Genomic DNA, 17,975 nt, shown 5'->3' with positions numbered 1-17,975 from the left:
GCCTCAGGAAGCACCTGATGAGAATGAGTATAGTATAAAACGAAGAGTACTGATTCTATGGTAAGGAGGATCACTTAGTTACGGCTAGCAAACGCAAAAAATGCTCTTTACAAGAGACTTGTGAAAGTGAGGAAGCCATCGCAGATACTGGAGTCAATTAGAACTACTACAAAAATGATGATTCTGTAGCAAGTACGTTTTGTTGATTAGGGGCAGATTATGGTCAACATAATCGTCCATCTGTGTGTACAATTAGTAAGACAGTAAAAAAATTCAAAGAGGCTAGATCTGTTACTGAAGTCTTAAGGCCCATACAGCATCGAAATGCAGACTCCACTGAAAAAAAATATTGCTGCTGTAAGTGAAAGTGTTCAAAAAGATCCAAATTTATTTATTCCTCGTCGCGCAGAATATTTGGAACTCTTGTACGGAACGCTATGGCTTATGTTGCATCTGGATTTGCATCTACATCTTTCAAAGGTTCAGCTAACACAAGAACTAGAGCCAGCTGACAATGGAATGCTTAGAACATATGCCGATTGGGTGCTTGAAAACAAAGTTTCGATGTCGATTTTTTGCATCGAATTTTCTTTAGCGACGAAGCATATTTTTCACTTTGTGTCTACGAGTAGGTGAACAAGCGGAATTATCGCACATTAGGCAGCGAAAATCCTCATATAACTGCTGAGAGACCATTACATCCTCAAAAAGTTACTGTATTATGTGCAATTTGGTCTAGCAGCCTGATTAACCCGTACATCTTTGAAAATGAAGTGTTAAAACCCCATAGAAATCGGTGAATTGTAAGAAGAAATATCTCTAATTTCGTTTTGAACCGAGTAGCCACGTGGTGGTGTTCCCTCTTAGGTTATTTCATTTCAAACGCCCCAACGAACGAACCAGCGCTCAAAAGCAGCTCCAGACGCCAAATCAGAGCTTGATTCTCTCCGATTTTCCTCTATATCTACCTAACACCACTGTTAAACGAAAAAAGCGCCCACAAAAAGTTGGGCGTTTCTCGCCCTTGTGTCCCCCCCTCCCTGTCAGACCGGTCCTCGTTAATTCTTCAAAGTCACACCGTTCCAGCCATAAACTTCAATTCCAGCTAATTGAAACCCCTCTTGGAGAGGAACAATGGCTGATGGATGTGTCGTGGGCGTCACACGTGCCAATCGGGCGTAATGGGTCACGTGTTTAGACGACGGCCAACGTCATCTTGCGGAACCACGCCGTATCGACCGGTGCTGGCTGCCGCTGGTGCTCCTCTCTGGACCCCGTCTCCTTCGCTCGTCTAGACGGTGCATTATAAATAGGAAGTTATTCTGTTAGTGCGAGTTTTATTACTATCAAAAACTAATCGGACGCAGGCGAGGTTGCCAGGTGCAGCAAGCGGTTGTTTGGTCGAGACAACGGGTGTTTTCGTTTTGTGTGGGCGTAGACGAGACTGACGGGTTCCGTAAGAGTGGAGAGTTGAAGTGGGATGGTTTTCTGGAGTTGAAGTTTTTCCAGGTCGCAGTGGACATTTTAGACATTTTATAGGGTTGTCCATTTTGTGGTTCAATAGAATTGTTGTCTAAAACTTTTTTTATATAGAGCAGATGGTATCTACCCGCCTATCGGTTTTCTACAAAACCTGCTCTTGAGCTGACACTTAATGAATAGTTTGAAATGTGGACGAGAATGTCATTCAGTTGTCTTTACTCACAAACTGATAAACGGTGTCATTGAAGATTCTTGCATTCTCGAAAAACTAAATTTTACTATTCCTAGACAAGCCTCTAGAGTTAGAAATACATTTTATATGCCGACAACTGTAACGAATACATTGAAGTACTCACCTCGTTATAATTTGTGTGATGCCTATAACACTGTAAGTTCTCACTTGGATATTTTTAATTGTTCCATTTCGAATATCAAATCTTATTATTTTGACTGACTGAGCATTTCTTGTTAACGTTTTGTTTTCTTAAGAATATGTAATATATGTGTAAAAATTATTTTTAACATGCTCCTTGTTTTGTAGTTGGGTTTAAACCTGTGGAACATTGTATTGTTATTAAATAAATAAATAAATAAATAAATGAATAATGCTTGGACATTGACAGATGGAACACCACCACGTGAATGCTCAGTTCAAAACGAAAGTAGAGATGTGTTTTCTTACAAATAACCGATTTTTATGAGGTTTGACATAATTTCATTAAACAATAATCTACAAGTAAGAAAGTAAATATTTTCAATTTGCGAATGCAAATAAAAAAAAATTCGGTAACTTTACGTTTTTCGCGAAAACATTTATGATATGTACTTTGTACAAAGCACTGATATATTTTCGAGATATTCGTGAAAGAAAACCTACCAAAAATCATTACAAAAGAGGTAAATCCATAATTTCGTTAATGTCGTCGTACAGTGCTGCCCTCTACACATTTGCTTCGAGAAAAAAAAAATGAAGTGAATGTGCAAATTCGAACACTGTACAAAGTTTGGTCATCGCAGGAGCACCAGAGGGGAAAGGAATGGGTATCAAAGTTTGACTGATACTCGAAAAACCACGTGGTGGTAATCCCTCTTAATTGTAGATTCTAGGCGTAAAAATATGATGATTCTCTTCAAGATGCCTTGTACAATTATTGCTAGTTTCCGAGATACCAAGTGTTCAAAGTTTAAATATGTATGTTGATTTTCACAATAATTCCTACAATTTCTATTTGAAACTTGTTTAAAATGACCATCATTTACTCAAAATACCGTTTATAGTCCATTTCCGCAAAATTCTTTCAATATCAATTTGCCCTTGTTCATTATTTTTGATCACTTTTCAGAATGCTAACCAAAGATATCTTAATTCGTTCTCGAGTTACAGGGCGTTTTTGAAAAATGACTCTTTCAAATATTTCGCGAAGTCTTGGTTTCTTTTAGAGCTATTCGAGAAATACTTGAAAGTTTCTTTCAGCAATTTTGATGGCTTACATGATCCTCATAACAGATCATTCTAAATCTGAACTTACCCAGCAAATTTCAATCTTGATTTTCTCTTCAAGAGTTACCATGTTTACAGACGGACAGAATCAAATATGAGGACAATTTCGTCGGAGTTCATTGTTTGAGATCATTGTTCGATGATTTGTTTCATAATAGCAGAAATTAAAAATAAGTTATAATTCAATCCATAGTAACGGTCAAACTAACATTACAATGGATTTTTGACCTAAATATGCTATTTTATGAAATCATAAATAATCAATCAACACTTTGCTATCAAAATCATTACATTCTCAGCTCAAATTTCTTAAAATACAGACATTGTGACGAAATAATACATCGATCTGTTCAAAGTGGATCAACTTTTTGCTAGGTATGTACCAAGCAATATTGAAGTCAACGAGATGTAAACATTTCCTAGAGAATTTGGTCCTTGTTGGAATACCATTGAAACTGCATAAACTCACAAAACAGTCGAATTGAGACTCATTCCTTGTTACACAAAGAATAAACGATAAACCCTCTAACCAATTCATGAACTACCCAACATTCACACCTGAATTGAGTAGCTCCATCCTGTTGAAATCAAATATTAACCACAATGGAAGCAAGAGCATCCACCTATAGATCTCATCTCGCGTAAACCAGCCCACAAAGCGACAAAATCGATTTGATACCTCAATCAGATACGCTCCTTTTCGGTTTCTGTTTTGAATGTACCGGTAGATTATCGAGGTCCTTCAGAGACAGACGCCGTTTATTTATAGGTGTTACATAAAGTCTCTCGATCCTCATTAACACTCGATTTCATCGATAAGACTGTGATGAATGTCTCCACTCGAGGCAAAGATCCAGCGAGGCGATACTATAAATCTTCAACGTATTATGCAGGCATTTATATTCGGTGTTTTCCAGTTATTTCTTCAAAGAAGAGAACACTTCTCGGCGACATCACAATGCGATTGGGAAATGGTGAGCCTTGGGTACGGAGGCTGTTCCAAAATCTGTGCTGATTTGGTACGGAGATGAATCATCTTCTTATCATTATCTCGTACAATGTGTCCCGAATTCTACATAGGCGTTTCCGCCATTTTTTTCTAAATTCGAGGCTTTATTTTTAAAAACTGGTTATACTTTTATGATTCAAAGTATTGTCCAAAGCTAGCCACTACTCTCTCCCATCTGTCGGGCAGCGTACGAATCCCTTACTTATCATTTTTTGGGGCGACCCACGAATCGATTCAATCTTTCACTTTTTCATAAGACAGAAATTGCTGGTCAGCCAGGTCGTGTGCCATTGATCGAAACAAGTGATAGTCCGAGGGAGCAACGTCTGGAGAATACGGCGAGTGGGGTAGGACTCCCGATTTCAACGTTTCCAAGTATGTCTTGACCACTGTGCAACATGGAGTCGAGCATTGCCATGCTGTAAAATCACTTTATGCTGTAAAATCACTTTATCATGTCTCTCGTTGTATTGCAGCCATTTGTCTTTCAATGGTCGGCTCAAACGCATTAATTGCGTTCGATGACAATCACCTGTGATTGTTTCAGTCGGTTTCAACAACTCATAATACACTACGCCGAGCTGGTTTCACAAAATACTGATCAAGACCTTGAAACCGTAAATATTCGTTTTGGCCGTCGGCGTGAAAGCATGGCCGGGATATCCCCATGATTTTCTGCGCTTGGGATTATCGTATTTCGTCTCCAGTCACAATGTGATACAGAAATCCCTTTCGTCTTTGCCTTGCAAGTAGCTGTTCACCAGCAAACAAACGCCGTTCAGCATATCTCGGCTTCAACTCGTTCGACAACCAATTTTCTTGTTCCCGAATCATTCCTATGACTTTCAGGCGTCTTGAAATGGCTTGTTGCATCACGCCCAATAATCCTGCCAATTCTTGTTGCGTTTGACACGAATCTTGATCAAGTAATGCCTCCAATTCTGCATCTTCGAAAACCTTCTCTCTTCCACTGCCATGCTGAACTTCGACGTCAAAATTACCGTTCTTGAAGCGTTGAAACCACTTTTGGCACGTTCTTTCACCATGGGTATTTGAGAGCATTTGATGAGCCTGATCCGCAGATTTCTCCATTTTAAAGCAGAAAATCAAAACGCAAATGACGAGAGTTTGGCTCCTAAGCTGACATGTTTAATCGAGAATAACTTCATGATGCAGAAACAAATCGACTAATATTTCGATGGCGTTATGTTTACAAATATCTCAGCTTATTGTATGACATCTACGATCTGTTTATTTCGACCAGCATTTACCGCTAAAAATTGCAAATTCGCGGAAGCAAAGTTGTACACCAGAATAGGATTCATAACAATTTTCTGATTGTAGATCTCTGAGGCGTTTTCTACTATTTTCGAATAACTGAACTCAAAAAATTGTAAGTAGCTGGGACCACTGTATGATTCACCAAATGTAACAACACCAAAGAACAATGCTTTCAAATTTTCAATAGTATATCATATTAATGATCTTGATTACTCAGAATAGAGATGATTATCTACTATCCAGGATAACGTTTTGTATTGTTTAAGAATGGAGAATAAATGGTAGTTTTCAGGGAGCTCTAGCTTCAAAACTAGCCTATAGAAAAACTTTTTCCTATTGAATTTTTTCTTTGGAATGACTATAACAAAAATTCAGCAAATTCAATAATAAATTAAGCGGTATTCTTTCTCTCAATATTCACAAATGAGAATTGATTTCGATGAAACAACTTAACAATTACTGAACGATGAAATAGCATAACCTACTGATCACAAATGACATACAAGAAATGTAAAAAAAAAACCATTTTAATTATTATTATTGAAAAATCCTTCTTATGGATTATAATTGACGAGTCCGATAACTTTTCGTCTAGCCCCCATAAATCGGCAGCGTACTCGTACATCCGATGTTTTCGGCAACATTAACGATTGCAGAGCCAACTTTGTTTCAATCGATATGTCTGGGCCAGTGGAACGTCAGCCAGACGGTGTGACCTAGAGCCAACCACTTCTGTGACACACTTTTCCTTATCGAATAAAAATTACATATATCTAAGTTCGGAATCGATATATTCCTACCGTACCTACCCGATCGGTAGGATCTGGTTGGCTGTGGAACGCTTTCCTTGTCGCCCATTCAGGCCTACTTCGATGGCTTAATAATAAAGGGCGCACATAAACTTTTTACGAAAAGAATTGTAGCTCTCTCGCTTATACTGCTAAATGTTCTGTGAGATAACTTTTTAAAATTGATAATCATAAATTTTTTTATTCAATTCTCATTTGAATTTGAATTGAACTCTCTATTTTCAAAATCTACCATAAGTAAATAATTAATAATTATTTATAATATACTTTTGATTTTTTTTGTAAATAATCTTCAATATTTCGATGCCTGTGAAAAAGAAAATAACATAGAACAAGACGGATATTTCTCTATGAGGTTCATGAAACAACTTTCAAAGAGAAAACAGTAAAATAAATGGCTATTGGTATAGTTTTCCAACAGAAATATAAAATGTAAAAAAATTATTAATAATTTGTTACAAATTCTGGAAAATAAATTCTATTCTTCAGATGAATTCAGAGAAATATATAGAAAATAGTTTTTTTGTGAATTACATGTTAATTTTTTCTTTTTGCGTGCAGAAGTCTTTGATGTTTTTCTACGAGTTCTAACGCGTTTTAGAATGAGCCTTCTGTACGAGTACTATAAAGGTTGTTTTTTTTAGAGCTATAGAACTTTAAAGTGCAATAAAACAACGATTGATTATTCGATTGACATGAATTTTATTTATCCGCAAGATAATCTTGTGGCATTACATTTCAAAAATGATTTCTGGCCTATGACCGCCACGGCTGGCTCGGATGTAGTCCAATCTGGACCTTCAATTTTCGATGACTTTTATCAAGATTTGTGGTCGTACATCGGCAATAACACGGCGAACGTTGTCTTCCAAATAGTCAAGGGTTTGTGGCTTATCCGCATAGATCAATGACTTTACATAGCCCCACAGAAAGTAGTCTAGCGGTTAAATCACAAGATCTTGGAGGCCAATTCACAGGTCCAAAACGTGAAATTAGGCGGTCACCAAACGTGTCTTTCAATAAATCGGTTGTGGCACGAGCTGTGTGACATGTTGCGCCGTCCTGTTGGAACCACAGCTCCTGGACATCATGGTTGTTCAATTCAGGAATGAGGATTAGCTTCACTCCAAATGCGGCAGTTTTGTTTGTTGACGTAGCCATTCAACCAGAAGTGCGCTCCATCGCTAAACAAAATAAAATGGACGTAGTGCGCGATACTTATTCCGCACAGAACCCTTATGGTCGTAATAAAATTGCACTCACTAGTTGCAAGCGTTGTTCAGGCGTGATTCTATTCATGATGAATTGCCAAACCAAACTGAGAATAAATCACTTGACAACTGTTAAATCGGTCGCCATCTTGGACAGTAATGCCAACTTAAAGTTATTTACCTAGAAAAAAAACACCCGTTACATTATTTTCTCTAATTCACTGAATTCCTAAAATGGCATTGTTAAGACTGCATCTTCTTTTGACATTTCTTACATATTTAATAATAGAAAGAGAGAAATTAAAAAAAAAAATCATGGACATTATACAGTTCGTCATATTGTAGACAAATTTAAAAGTAATTTTTTCACACGATACTACCAGACTACCAGTACGACAAACATGGACTCACATAAGAGAATATAGATTTGGTACTAGCAGGATACAGAACAATGTTAAATGATTTTTTTTTGGTTGATGTTGAGAAAATCTAGATATATGTGGTTTTAACAAGACAGTACCACCTGTAGGCGCAATAGTTCGCTCGAATGAACGAGTGATCAAAACGTCTTAAAATCTCGTCAGTGATCTCATTTTTTTCTCATACCTACTCCTACATCTCCTTTCTTCTAAAACCATCGCTCATTAAGCATCAAAAAGATCATATGCACCCAAGGCCAACTCTGTGGATGCTGATACGTCACAGATAACAGCAATAAACTGATTTACATCCACCGGGACAAGAAAAGAGTAGGTTTATATGTCTCAAAAAAATAACGATAAATTACGTGCCATGTTCTTGGGCTACCAGTTTCTTCGCTGCCCAAAATATGACTGATCCGCTGATTTTTATCAGGGCCTGTTTCCAAGCCGACCTACAGCCTATGGGACCGAGAGAGCCCGATGAGGAGCCTACCTTACAGATGCTATCTGGTCGTAAAGAATCTCTCCGGCTTCTTAAATCTTAATTAGCGTACGGAAAATTAATAAAACAAATTGCCGTCCAAATTGTGGCTATTTTAAAAACGCTTCGGCTTTATACATTGTCCGGGAGGCGGACGCAGGACTGGACTCGGCAATTTTATGAGTTGCGATCTGTGATTGTAGCGTTCTTCTTCTTTTTGTGAATGGTCTTTGCCGTTGAATTTATTTATCGTTTCTATTTGGACTGTTGTGTTGGGCTGACTTCTGATAATGAAGTAAAATTGGTTAATTTCATACACCAGAATCATGCTCAAAATGATATGTTACGGCTGGACTTTGCTTCGCATCATTATACATGTGATACTCAGAATTGGTTGAAGGCTCACAACATACCTTTTGTACCGAAAAACAGATCCAAGGCTTGATGGGAGATGTACCTGGAAGACTTTTTGCTTATAAACCCTGCCGTAAAACCATGTTTTCCTATTAAAATTATATGTAGAACTTTATAATGGGTGTTTTTTTTTTTCGATGTATATAAATTTAAGTGGGCATTACTGTTCGAGATGGCGACGGATTTAACAGTTGTCAAGTGATTTATTCTCAGTTTGGTTTGGCAATTTATCATGGATAGACTCACGCCTTAACAACGCTTGCAAAGAGTGCAATTTTATTTCGAAAATAATGGTTCTGTGCGGAATACGTATCGCGCACTACGTCTATTTTATTTCATTCAATTCTTTATGAGTCATCCAAAGTAGTTTGAGACCATTTCCGTCTCAGAATTCAAAAACTACAGACATTTGGAAAAAACGATAGCCTGTTACTCCAATGTAATACACACGCAAAAGGCAAAAACATATCGGTCAAATTGAGGTTATCGAATTGTACTACATGAAAATGCAATTATTGCTTTCGTAATTACAATGGCCTCAGTTCTTTTCGTACACGACGATTGAAACGAACGAATTAGCATTTTCACGATAATGAGGCCTCTTAAGGTGAAACAATCGAGGTCTGTTCTGGCATGTTTAGGATGTTGGAATGGTAGGTGAACGAGAGTGCTCCTAGTGTTTTCCTGTGTTCGTAGAATTTCTCGAACAGATTTATTACTTCCACAAAAGCAATGACGAACCGTTACAGGAAGATAATGTACTAACATTGAAAATTTTCAAATATCTATTTTTTAATTAGATGAATATCAACATTTTTTGCTGCAGAGTACTCCGTTTATATGATTTATTGAGCTTTAGAAATTTGCACTTCTACTGATACACTCGTTGAGTTTCAAAGTATCAACATTATAATAACGTATATCTCAAAAATGTTGGTAGAGGGTGTTTTTTGTAGGGCTATAGAACTTTAAATTGCAATAAAACAACGAATTTTCGATGACTTTTTCCAACATTTGTGGCCATATATCGGCAATAACACGGCGAATGTTGTCTTCCAAATGGTCAAGGGTTTGTGGCTTATCCGCATAGACCAATGACTTTACATAGCCCCACAGAAAGTAGTCTAGCGGTGTTAAATCACAAGATCTTGGAGGCCAATTCACAGGTCCAAAACGTGAAATTAGGCGGTCACCAAACGTGTCTTTCGATAAATCGATTGTGGCACGAGCTGTGTGACATGTTGCGCCGTCTTGTTGGAACCACAGCTCCTGGACATCATGGTTGTTCAATTCAGAAATCAAAAAGTTAGTAATCATGGCTCTATACCGATCACCATTGACTGTAACGTTCTGGCCATCATCGTTTTTGAGGAAGTACGGACCAATGATTCCACCAGCCCATAAAGCGCACCAAACTGTCACTTTTTCTGGATGTAACGGTGTTTCGACATAAACTTGAGGATTAGCTTCACTCCAAATGCGGAAGTTTTGTTTGTTGACGTAGCCATTCAACCAGAAGTGCGCTTCATCGCTAAACAAGATAAAATGGACGTAGTGCGCGATACGTATTCCGCACAGAACCATTATTTTCGAAATAAAATTGCAAGCGTCGTTCAGGCGTGAGTCTATTTATGATGAATTTCCAAACCAAACTGAGAATAAATCACTTGACAGCTGTTAAATCGGTCGCCATCTTGAACAGTAATGCCAATTTAGTAACACATTGAAAAGAATATCAATTCCAAGCTGCATAAAACAGTTCATATAAAAAGCAAAGTTAAAACCATACAAAATCAAGCAGAATGTAAGAAAAAAATGTATGCTCGGAAGTGAAATCAGAAGCTCTTGGTTTTCATTCATTCAAGTTGCAATTGCTCCCTTAGACCCCACATATACCAATATCCAATTCTGCCGGCTACGAATGCGCAATTGGCGTATGAACGAACTTCAAGTCATCGCTTTTTTGCTCCTTTTTTCCAGTCTCAGCGCGGAGGCAACAACAGTCGCATATTTGCATATAACAGCAGGTTGACCGGGCCAGACAAAATAAAATTCGGGTTTTATTTTGCTCGTGTGCACGGGACGTCATTTCAATGTCAGACGACGGCCAGGGACGTCCCGAAGACGGGGAGGCTGCAAAACACGTTTTTTCGGAGAGATGCACTTAAGAGAATTGATGGCGATCTCGGACGATGCCAGACCAGAGAGTGCAGTTTGGTCTTGTTGCTGGCGCGGGTGAGATGATATAATAAGGTGCATCGATGCTTTGGGTCGGGTCGTAGGTTCAGACTTGGGCCAGACGGTCGGCGTTGGTATTTTTGGTACGTTGGTATTCGGGGATCAGCCGGATTGGTACGCAGAAGAATATACTATGGGTTCTACAAGATCGAATCAAATTTTTCACAAATTATTATAAAACATGCGCTAACGATTACTAGTCGATAAAAATACAATGAACCAAAATATCAACAAAATTTTAATGAAATTTACTTGGACCCCTTGTGACAAAAATCCGTCAACAGATTAGTAATATGTAGAAATCAGAAAGAGCCTTAGACGTCATTTATATAAATAGCATAGTTTAATTTCATGAAGTTTAGCGATAAATCCATCAAATTAGAAATTATAAGCTGAAAACTGACATTTACAACGACATTTTAAGAATATTCTCGATGCTGCCAACTCCCCTTGAGGCAAGATACGAAATTGAATCTTCGATGTGCCTAAGATCAAATCTCGGTCTATGGAAAACGATTACGTTTGAGGGTGCTGTGGCCAATATTATAAGAGTTATAACGATTTAATAGTAAAAATTAGGTTTTTTTTTTCCAAATTTCAATTTAAAATTTTCATGAAGCAAGAGGTTGACGATGAATCGGTCAACGCGGTTCTCTTAAACCCGCCAGGGCAGCATTAAATTGTGGCGCGAAGCCCATAACGCCACCTCTCGGCCAGACAAACTCACTACAAAATAAATGAATTAGACATAAAATTCTAACCACGCCGTAAATAAATCCTTTCAGGTTTCATCTCGAAAATTCATTCATCTCGTTACATTGTTTTTCCCCCCAAACAATTCCCAGACGTTCATTAATGAAAATAATAAATCGACGCTAATTCATAAACAAACAAGTCGCAGACGTCTCGGATAACCGAAACCTGCATTTGACAAGTTAAATTCGGGCCTAATGGCTGATTGATTGGCCCGATGCTTCTCCTTGAAACGCGATATCTTAGAAAAGAGGAATTTCGGCTGTTTTTATACCGTCCCCTTCGTCACACCTTGTTGAACGTCTCGTAAACAGATGAAACCGATGCCTTTTTGTCATTCCGACGCGTCTAGTCTAGGCTTCAGCTCACGCTAACGGAAAGATTCAGAGTTGCGTTTGGGTAAAGCTTGGATCAAACTTGGATTTGTTTTAGGGACGATTTTAAAATAATAGTTTCTATGCGGTGAATTTATTTCCGAAGAAACAATGAAACATGAAATGGGCATTACATTTTGAATTGATATATTTAGGCTCAGAAACCGGCATCCAATCAATAACAGGACCACTTGTGTCCCCACTGTTTTCTATTGAGTCACTGTAGCTCGCCATCTATGATGCAGTAGCTCAAACTATTTCGATTATTGATTTATCAATTCTGATCGATATCTGATGATAATTGGTGCGTTTTTTTTGCAGCATTGGACAAGTGGGGAGTTGTCGTGAGCATCATCGTCTCCAGTGTAGCGTTGACGGTGACACTTGGACTCATCACGTGCATTCTGAGCCACTACCGTGCGGGGACAGCTGCGCAGAGCGAAGGCACGGCGTCCGATCCGAATAACGCCGCGCTAACACCGACCTCTGCACCCGTAAGTATTTTTTTTTCAAAAATCACAATGCTGAGATTCAATAAAACGCTGCCAGAAGAATACTTTACCAATTTTCACCTATGGGGTGGCGTAAGGACACAGTAAGCCACTCAATCCATGATGTCGGTTACTCCAGTTCTTCTAGGTACTTGGCAGTTTGGAATTCTGTCTCTCAAGCTCACACCCAGCATAGTCCTTTCCATGGCTCTTTGAGTTACTCTCAGTTGTTCCGTCACTTTTTTCGTCACTGCCATAGTCTCGAGAACCAGTTAGCTTTATATTGAAGCTTCTTGACTTTATATTCAAGCTACTTATCTTAAACTTAACTTGAAATCAACTCAAGTTCAAATCAAGTAGAAGTTTTTCAATGTTAAGTCAAGTACTTAAGAAGTAAATACTTGGCTTGTCATTGAAAAACTACTTCTCGACTTGAACTTGAGTTGATTCCAAGTCAAGCTCAAGCCTAGTAGTTGCTTGAATATTAAGCCAAGTAGCTTGAATCTCAAGCCAAATAGTAGTCGAATCTCAAGTCAAGTAGCAGGTTTTCAATGTTAAGCACTTAATAAATAAATACAAATACTTGACTTAACATTTAAAACCTACTACTTGACTTGAGATTCAACTACTACTTGACTTGAGATTCAATCTACTTGGCTTAATATTTAAGCAACTAGGCTTGAGCTCGAGTTGAAATCAACTCAAGTTCAAGTGAAATAGTAGTTTTTCAATGTCAAGTCATGTATTTATTCATTAAGTACTTGAATAACACAGAAAAACTACTATTTGACCTGAACTTGAGTTGATTTCAAGTCAAGCTCAAGCCAAGCAGCTTGAATATCAAGCCAAGCCGTGAATCCTTAATTCTAACGTCCAACCAAACTCCAATCATTACTCCGACCCTTAACTCAGATTTTACATACGATTGGCGATCAGACTCCAATCAACCCCCCTCTTCATATCTCCCCCCACCCCCTCTCAAACCGAAAACCATCAATCACACCTCTCCAATCCATCACGGCTTATAAGCCCGATAATTAGCATTTCATCGGAATGTTTCGATGTTGGCCTGATGACGGATGCAAACCGGGCCTAATTGCTAATTAGGGAGACATGTGTGTCTGTCTGTCCGTGTGCGTGCGTCGTGTGTGTGTGTCGCTACGTGTTTTCGTCGGCGAGAGCAAGCCTGGTTGCGGCTTTCAGGGCCGACCGCGATCCTGCCGTATGCAGAATCAATTTCGCCGTTCGGGGAACGTGTTACGGTCGTCGGTCTGTCACGTCAAGATGAGAGAAGTCGTCGGCTGTGCTGGGAGACTGCGTTTACGCACGGTCTGTTGGCGTTGGATTGGTTCGATGATGAGAAGCAGGGATAAAATTGATATTCTTGATTGAGGTTATAAAATATAAATAAGAACTTTGTAAATCAACAAAAATCGTATTGACTTGGTGTTCACTTTATGAAAATTCATTGTAAATCGAAAATAAAAGGCTCATGCGCCTGAGTTCACGCGACGCAACTACACTGAGATATATTTGCCTTTTGTTAAAGGCTTCGTGGTTCTTTCCACTCATTAGACCAAATACTGGTTGATGATGTGGTCACTATTGCATGTATATTTTTGTACATAAGTTATTTATTACATTATTCAATTATTGACTGCATTTGTCAGCGCAGTAGTTATTGAGTATTGTTTTGCTCATTCAGTAGAACCTTAGATTATATTAGATTTAATTACGGATGGTTACGTTTCACTGCGACCTAATGGTTTATTGCGCTCTCCATCAGAGCTTTTCTCTCCATAACATGATCCACAGCTCGCCTTTCAGTTCCAAAGTTCTGATAAACTCCAATATCTGGGATGGCTTCAAGGAGGCAAATTCCTCACTTCTATGAGTTTCTTGTCCAAGGCAGGTTTTTCGTTGGCTAGCGATGGCGAGGCATTCCGTCACTAGTTGATCCGGAGTTTCTTCCCCCTCCCCACAGAATCTGCACTCGTCATTTTCTGTTAGACCCATTCTCATGAGGTGTTTCCTAAGGCGGCAATACCTTGTGAGGAATCCAGTGAGGAGTTGTAACATATTCCTACTAAGATCCAGATACTTCTTGGATCTTGTAGAGTTAAAGTTACGACGAAATTTTTTGGAGTTATCCAGACCAGGAAGATTCCGCCAGAGTTTTTCTCTTTCGGTTACCTCTTTTTCCTGAAACTCTTTCTTGTAGGTGCATTTGTCTACACCACAGAAAGGTTCCGGACCGATGAAAGGAGTTTGTGCTCCTTTTCTGGCAAGTGTGTTGGCCTCCTCATTTCCTCTGATTCACGAGTGGCCGGGAACTAAAAAGACTAAAAAGACCCTGTTAATGTGTTAATAGAACCTTATCGTTATCTCGAAAAAATCAGTTTCTCACTAGTTTTTGAGTTATGATACTGAGTTATTTTTGTTCTGATGGAATCCAATTATTTCGACTTCGTATTATCGCTCATTAACTAGTAAGAAGCTGTTTGTTTTCAGCATAATCCTGAGATTCCATCGAAAATGTCACAAAGAATAAAAATATTTTTTCATCAATTACAGTCTGTTCAATTTTGTCAATCCCCAGAGCGCTGCGCGCAAACATAGTCTGCTGATTGGTCGGTTACGCAATCGAGATGTTGACAAAGAGATACAACTAGCTACTGCATTGTTTGTTCAAAGATCCCAGCCGATATCATACTCTGAATCTATATTCACGGTAATTGGTTTCGAACGTTGATTTTGCTAATGACTACACAATTTACTCAACAACGTATCATGAGGGAAAATTCATGACATGTCAGAGTGTTCTGGTTCCCGGAGCTGACAGTTGTGTAACTTGATGAGGGAAATGTCTCAAAGACATGTCTAGTCGTTTACTATCGTTGCCAGACCATGAAACACGGAATAGACATCTCACACATAATTGTATTGGTTTCTCACATCTCATAGAATCATCGTTAATGATGTACCTACGTAACAGTTAGATACATGTTCTTCAAAGCGAATTCTTCAAATGATCATTTGTTCCCCCAACTGACCACTTTTTCCTCAACTGGCCACTTTTTCTTCAAGTGGCCATTTTTCCCCAACTGACCACTTTTTCTCAAATGAACACTCCTTTTCCGAACTTACATCTTTTCCCCAAATTGTATACTTTCTTCCCAACTGGCCACTCTTTCCTCAAACTGGCCACTTTTTTCCTATTTGACCACTTTTCTCTTAACTGAACACTTTTCCCCAACTGACCACTTTTCCCCAACTGAACACTTTTTCCCCAACTGTCACATTTGGAAATTAGAAAAGAAGTTAACTGAAACAAATTATCACGAATCAATATTCTTCTTTTTCCTCCACTTTGAGAATAGACTTCTTCAATCTATTGAAAAACCTATAATTTGCCTGAATGAATCATAACGATCCAAAATTCAATGATTAACTGGAACGATTCAAGAGTTCAGTCTCGAAAATAAACCAAAAACAACCATCGAAAACAAAGGCTATCCCATATCATCAGGAAAGTTCCTACGAACTCCAATCAGAACCCCGAAAGTATAATTCATTAAGAGGCAATAAAAATTCTCCTCCAAATGATACTGCAGGCATTCGCTGAGCCTTATTAAGCGATATCTCATATATTTCATGCCTGGCTAACGCCCATTGTCGATCTAACATTTGAATTTTGAACAATAGCAATCTAGCAGACCCTACCCATTATGAAAATTAAAAGTCTCAAGGTGACCAGTCCATTTGATGACCAATAATTTCGTTCACCAAGGTGAAATGACAAATCGTGATTCAGTAGTTGATTTGTCGGGTAAATATTATGTATTACACAGCACCTCCACCGTTATGACGTATAATTGGGGAAAATTAGAATGAGGATATTATTTTTTTTCGATTTGTTAAGGTCGGATATAAGTACTGGTTGCTGCAACTGAAGTCGATGAATAATTTATCCGTTCTGTGCAATTCGTTCTGAAGTTCATTCTTTTTTATTTGTGTTTTATGTATCGATTTATCTGAGAGCTAACTATCTGGATCGATTTTTGCTGCATTTCTAGTTCACAACTTAGAAACAGCGCCAAGTCGAATATTAAAACCAATGACCATTGCTTCTCTGGATGGGAGCTTCATTTTCCTTACTTTTCACTGTTCAAACAGCTAACTGAATTTCTTCTATTTTCCAATTTATTCTCCTACTTTTGATTATTCTTCCAAAATACTCACTTTTTCCTCAACTATCCATTAATCTTTCAATAGGAAGCTCCATCCTAATTGTACGCTGTTTATCCAATTCTTTATTTTCAACCCGTCATTTCACAGATGGACAAAAATAAGTTAGAATACTTTTTCATAAAAAGCAACTATTTTCAATCTGAACAGTCTTCTTCAAACTGGGCATTTTTCTCTATTTGCGTATTTGGCTCTTTTTTCCACTCTTTTCTCGACTTGTCCATACTTCCCCAACTAATCACTTATTACGTAGCTGATCACTTTTTTGCAATAAGCCACTCTTTCCCCAACTGACTAGTTCGTCCTGATGTGGCCACTTTTTCCTCAACTGGCCACTTTTTTCAAATTGACCACTTTTTCCCTTACTGACTACTTGTTCTTCCACTGATCACTGCTTCCCCCCAACTAACCACTTTTCCTTAACTGAACACTCCTTCCCCCAAATGGTCACTTTTTCCCCAACTGGCCACTTTTCCCCTACTGACCACTTTTTCCCTACTGACCACTTTTCCCCTACTGACCACTTTTCCTTAGCTGACCACTCCTTTTCCTAACTGAACACTTTTCCTCAACTGAACACGTTTCCCCAACTGATTACATTTTCCTCATTTGGCCACTTATTCCTCAACTGACTATTTTTTGCCCGACTGACCACTTTTTCCCCAAACTGACCACTTTTTATCCAAACTGACCACTTATTCCCCATCTGGCCACTTTTTCCCAACTGGCCACTTTTCCCCTACAGACCACTTCTCCCCTACTGACCACTTTTCCTCAGCTGACCACTCCTTTTCCCAACTGAACACATTTCCCCCAACTGATCACATTTTCCTCATGTGGCCACTTATTCCTCAACTGACCACTTTTTCCCCAAACTGAGCACTTCTCCCCAAATGACCACTTATTCCCCAACTGGCCACTTTTTCCCCAACTGTGCCCTTTTGCAAATTCCACCGCTTTCCCCCTATCCAATTCGTGCGTGTTCTTGCTAGTTCAAAAGCGCCCAACGAGCCCCCAGCTCATCATCTGGGCCGATCGAGCGACGTATACGTGACTCCGTGCCGGCGACAAATTAATCGCTCGAGATGCCGGGGGCCTCGGCCGGTCTTGGAAGTAGCGAGGCGTAAGTAAACTTCTGGAAACTATGCCCGCTGTCTGTTGGGAACTATTTACAGTTTCGGACGGCCGTTTATCAAGAACTTCCCTCGATTTCCACGTGGAAAACGGGATGATTCAGCTAGGGGAGTTTTTCGGATGACCT

At 38.9% G+C, this 17,975-nt stretch overlaps 1 protein-coding gene across 2 annotated transcripts in view; it reads left to right on the top strand.

Moving 5' to 3' along the window:
* LOC123672043 overlaps positions 1-17,975 on the top strand; it is a 230,208-nt gene that overhangs the window by 134,001 nt on the left and 78,232 nt on the right. For both annotated transcript variants that reach the window (XM_045605999.1, XM_045605998.1), the window contains exon 3: positions 12,297-12,469. In XM_045605999.1, the coding sequence (XP_045461955.1) occupies positions 12,297-12,469 (173 nt within the window). The remainder of the gene's footprint in view (positions 1-12,296; positions 12,470-17,975) is intronic.

The sequence above is a fragment of the Harmonia axyridis genome, chromosome 2 (genome assembly GCF_914767665.1).
Source record: "Harmonia axyridis chromosome 2, icHarAxyr1.1, whole genome shotgun sequence".
NCBI lineage: Eukaryota > Metazoa > Arthropoda > Insecta > Coleoptera > Coccinellidae > Harmonia > Harmonia axyridis.
This window is presented reverse-complemented; position numbering and strand designations above follow the sequence as displayed.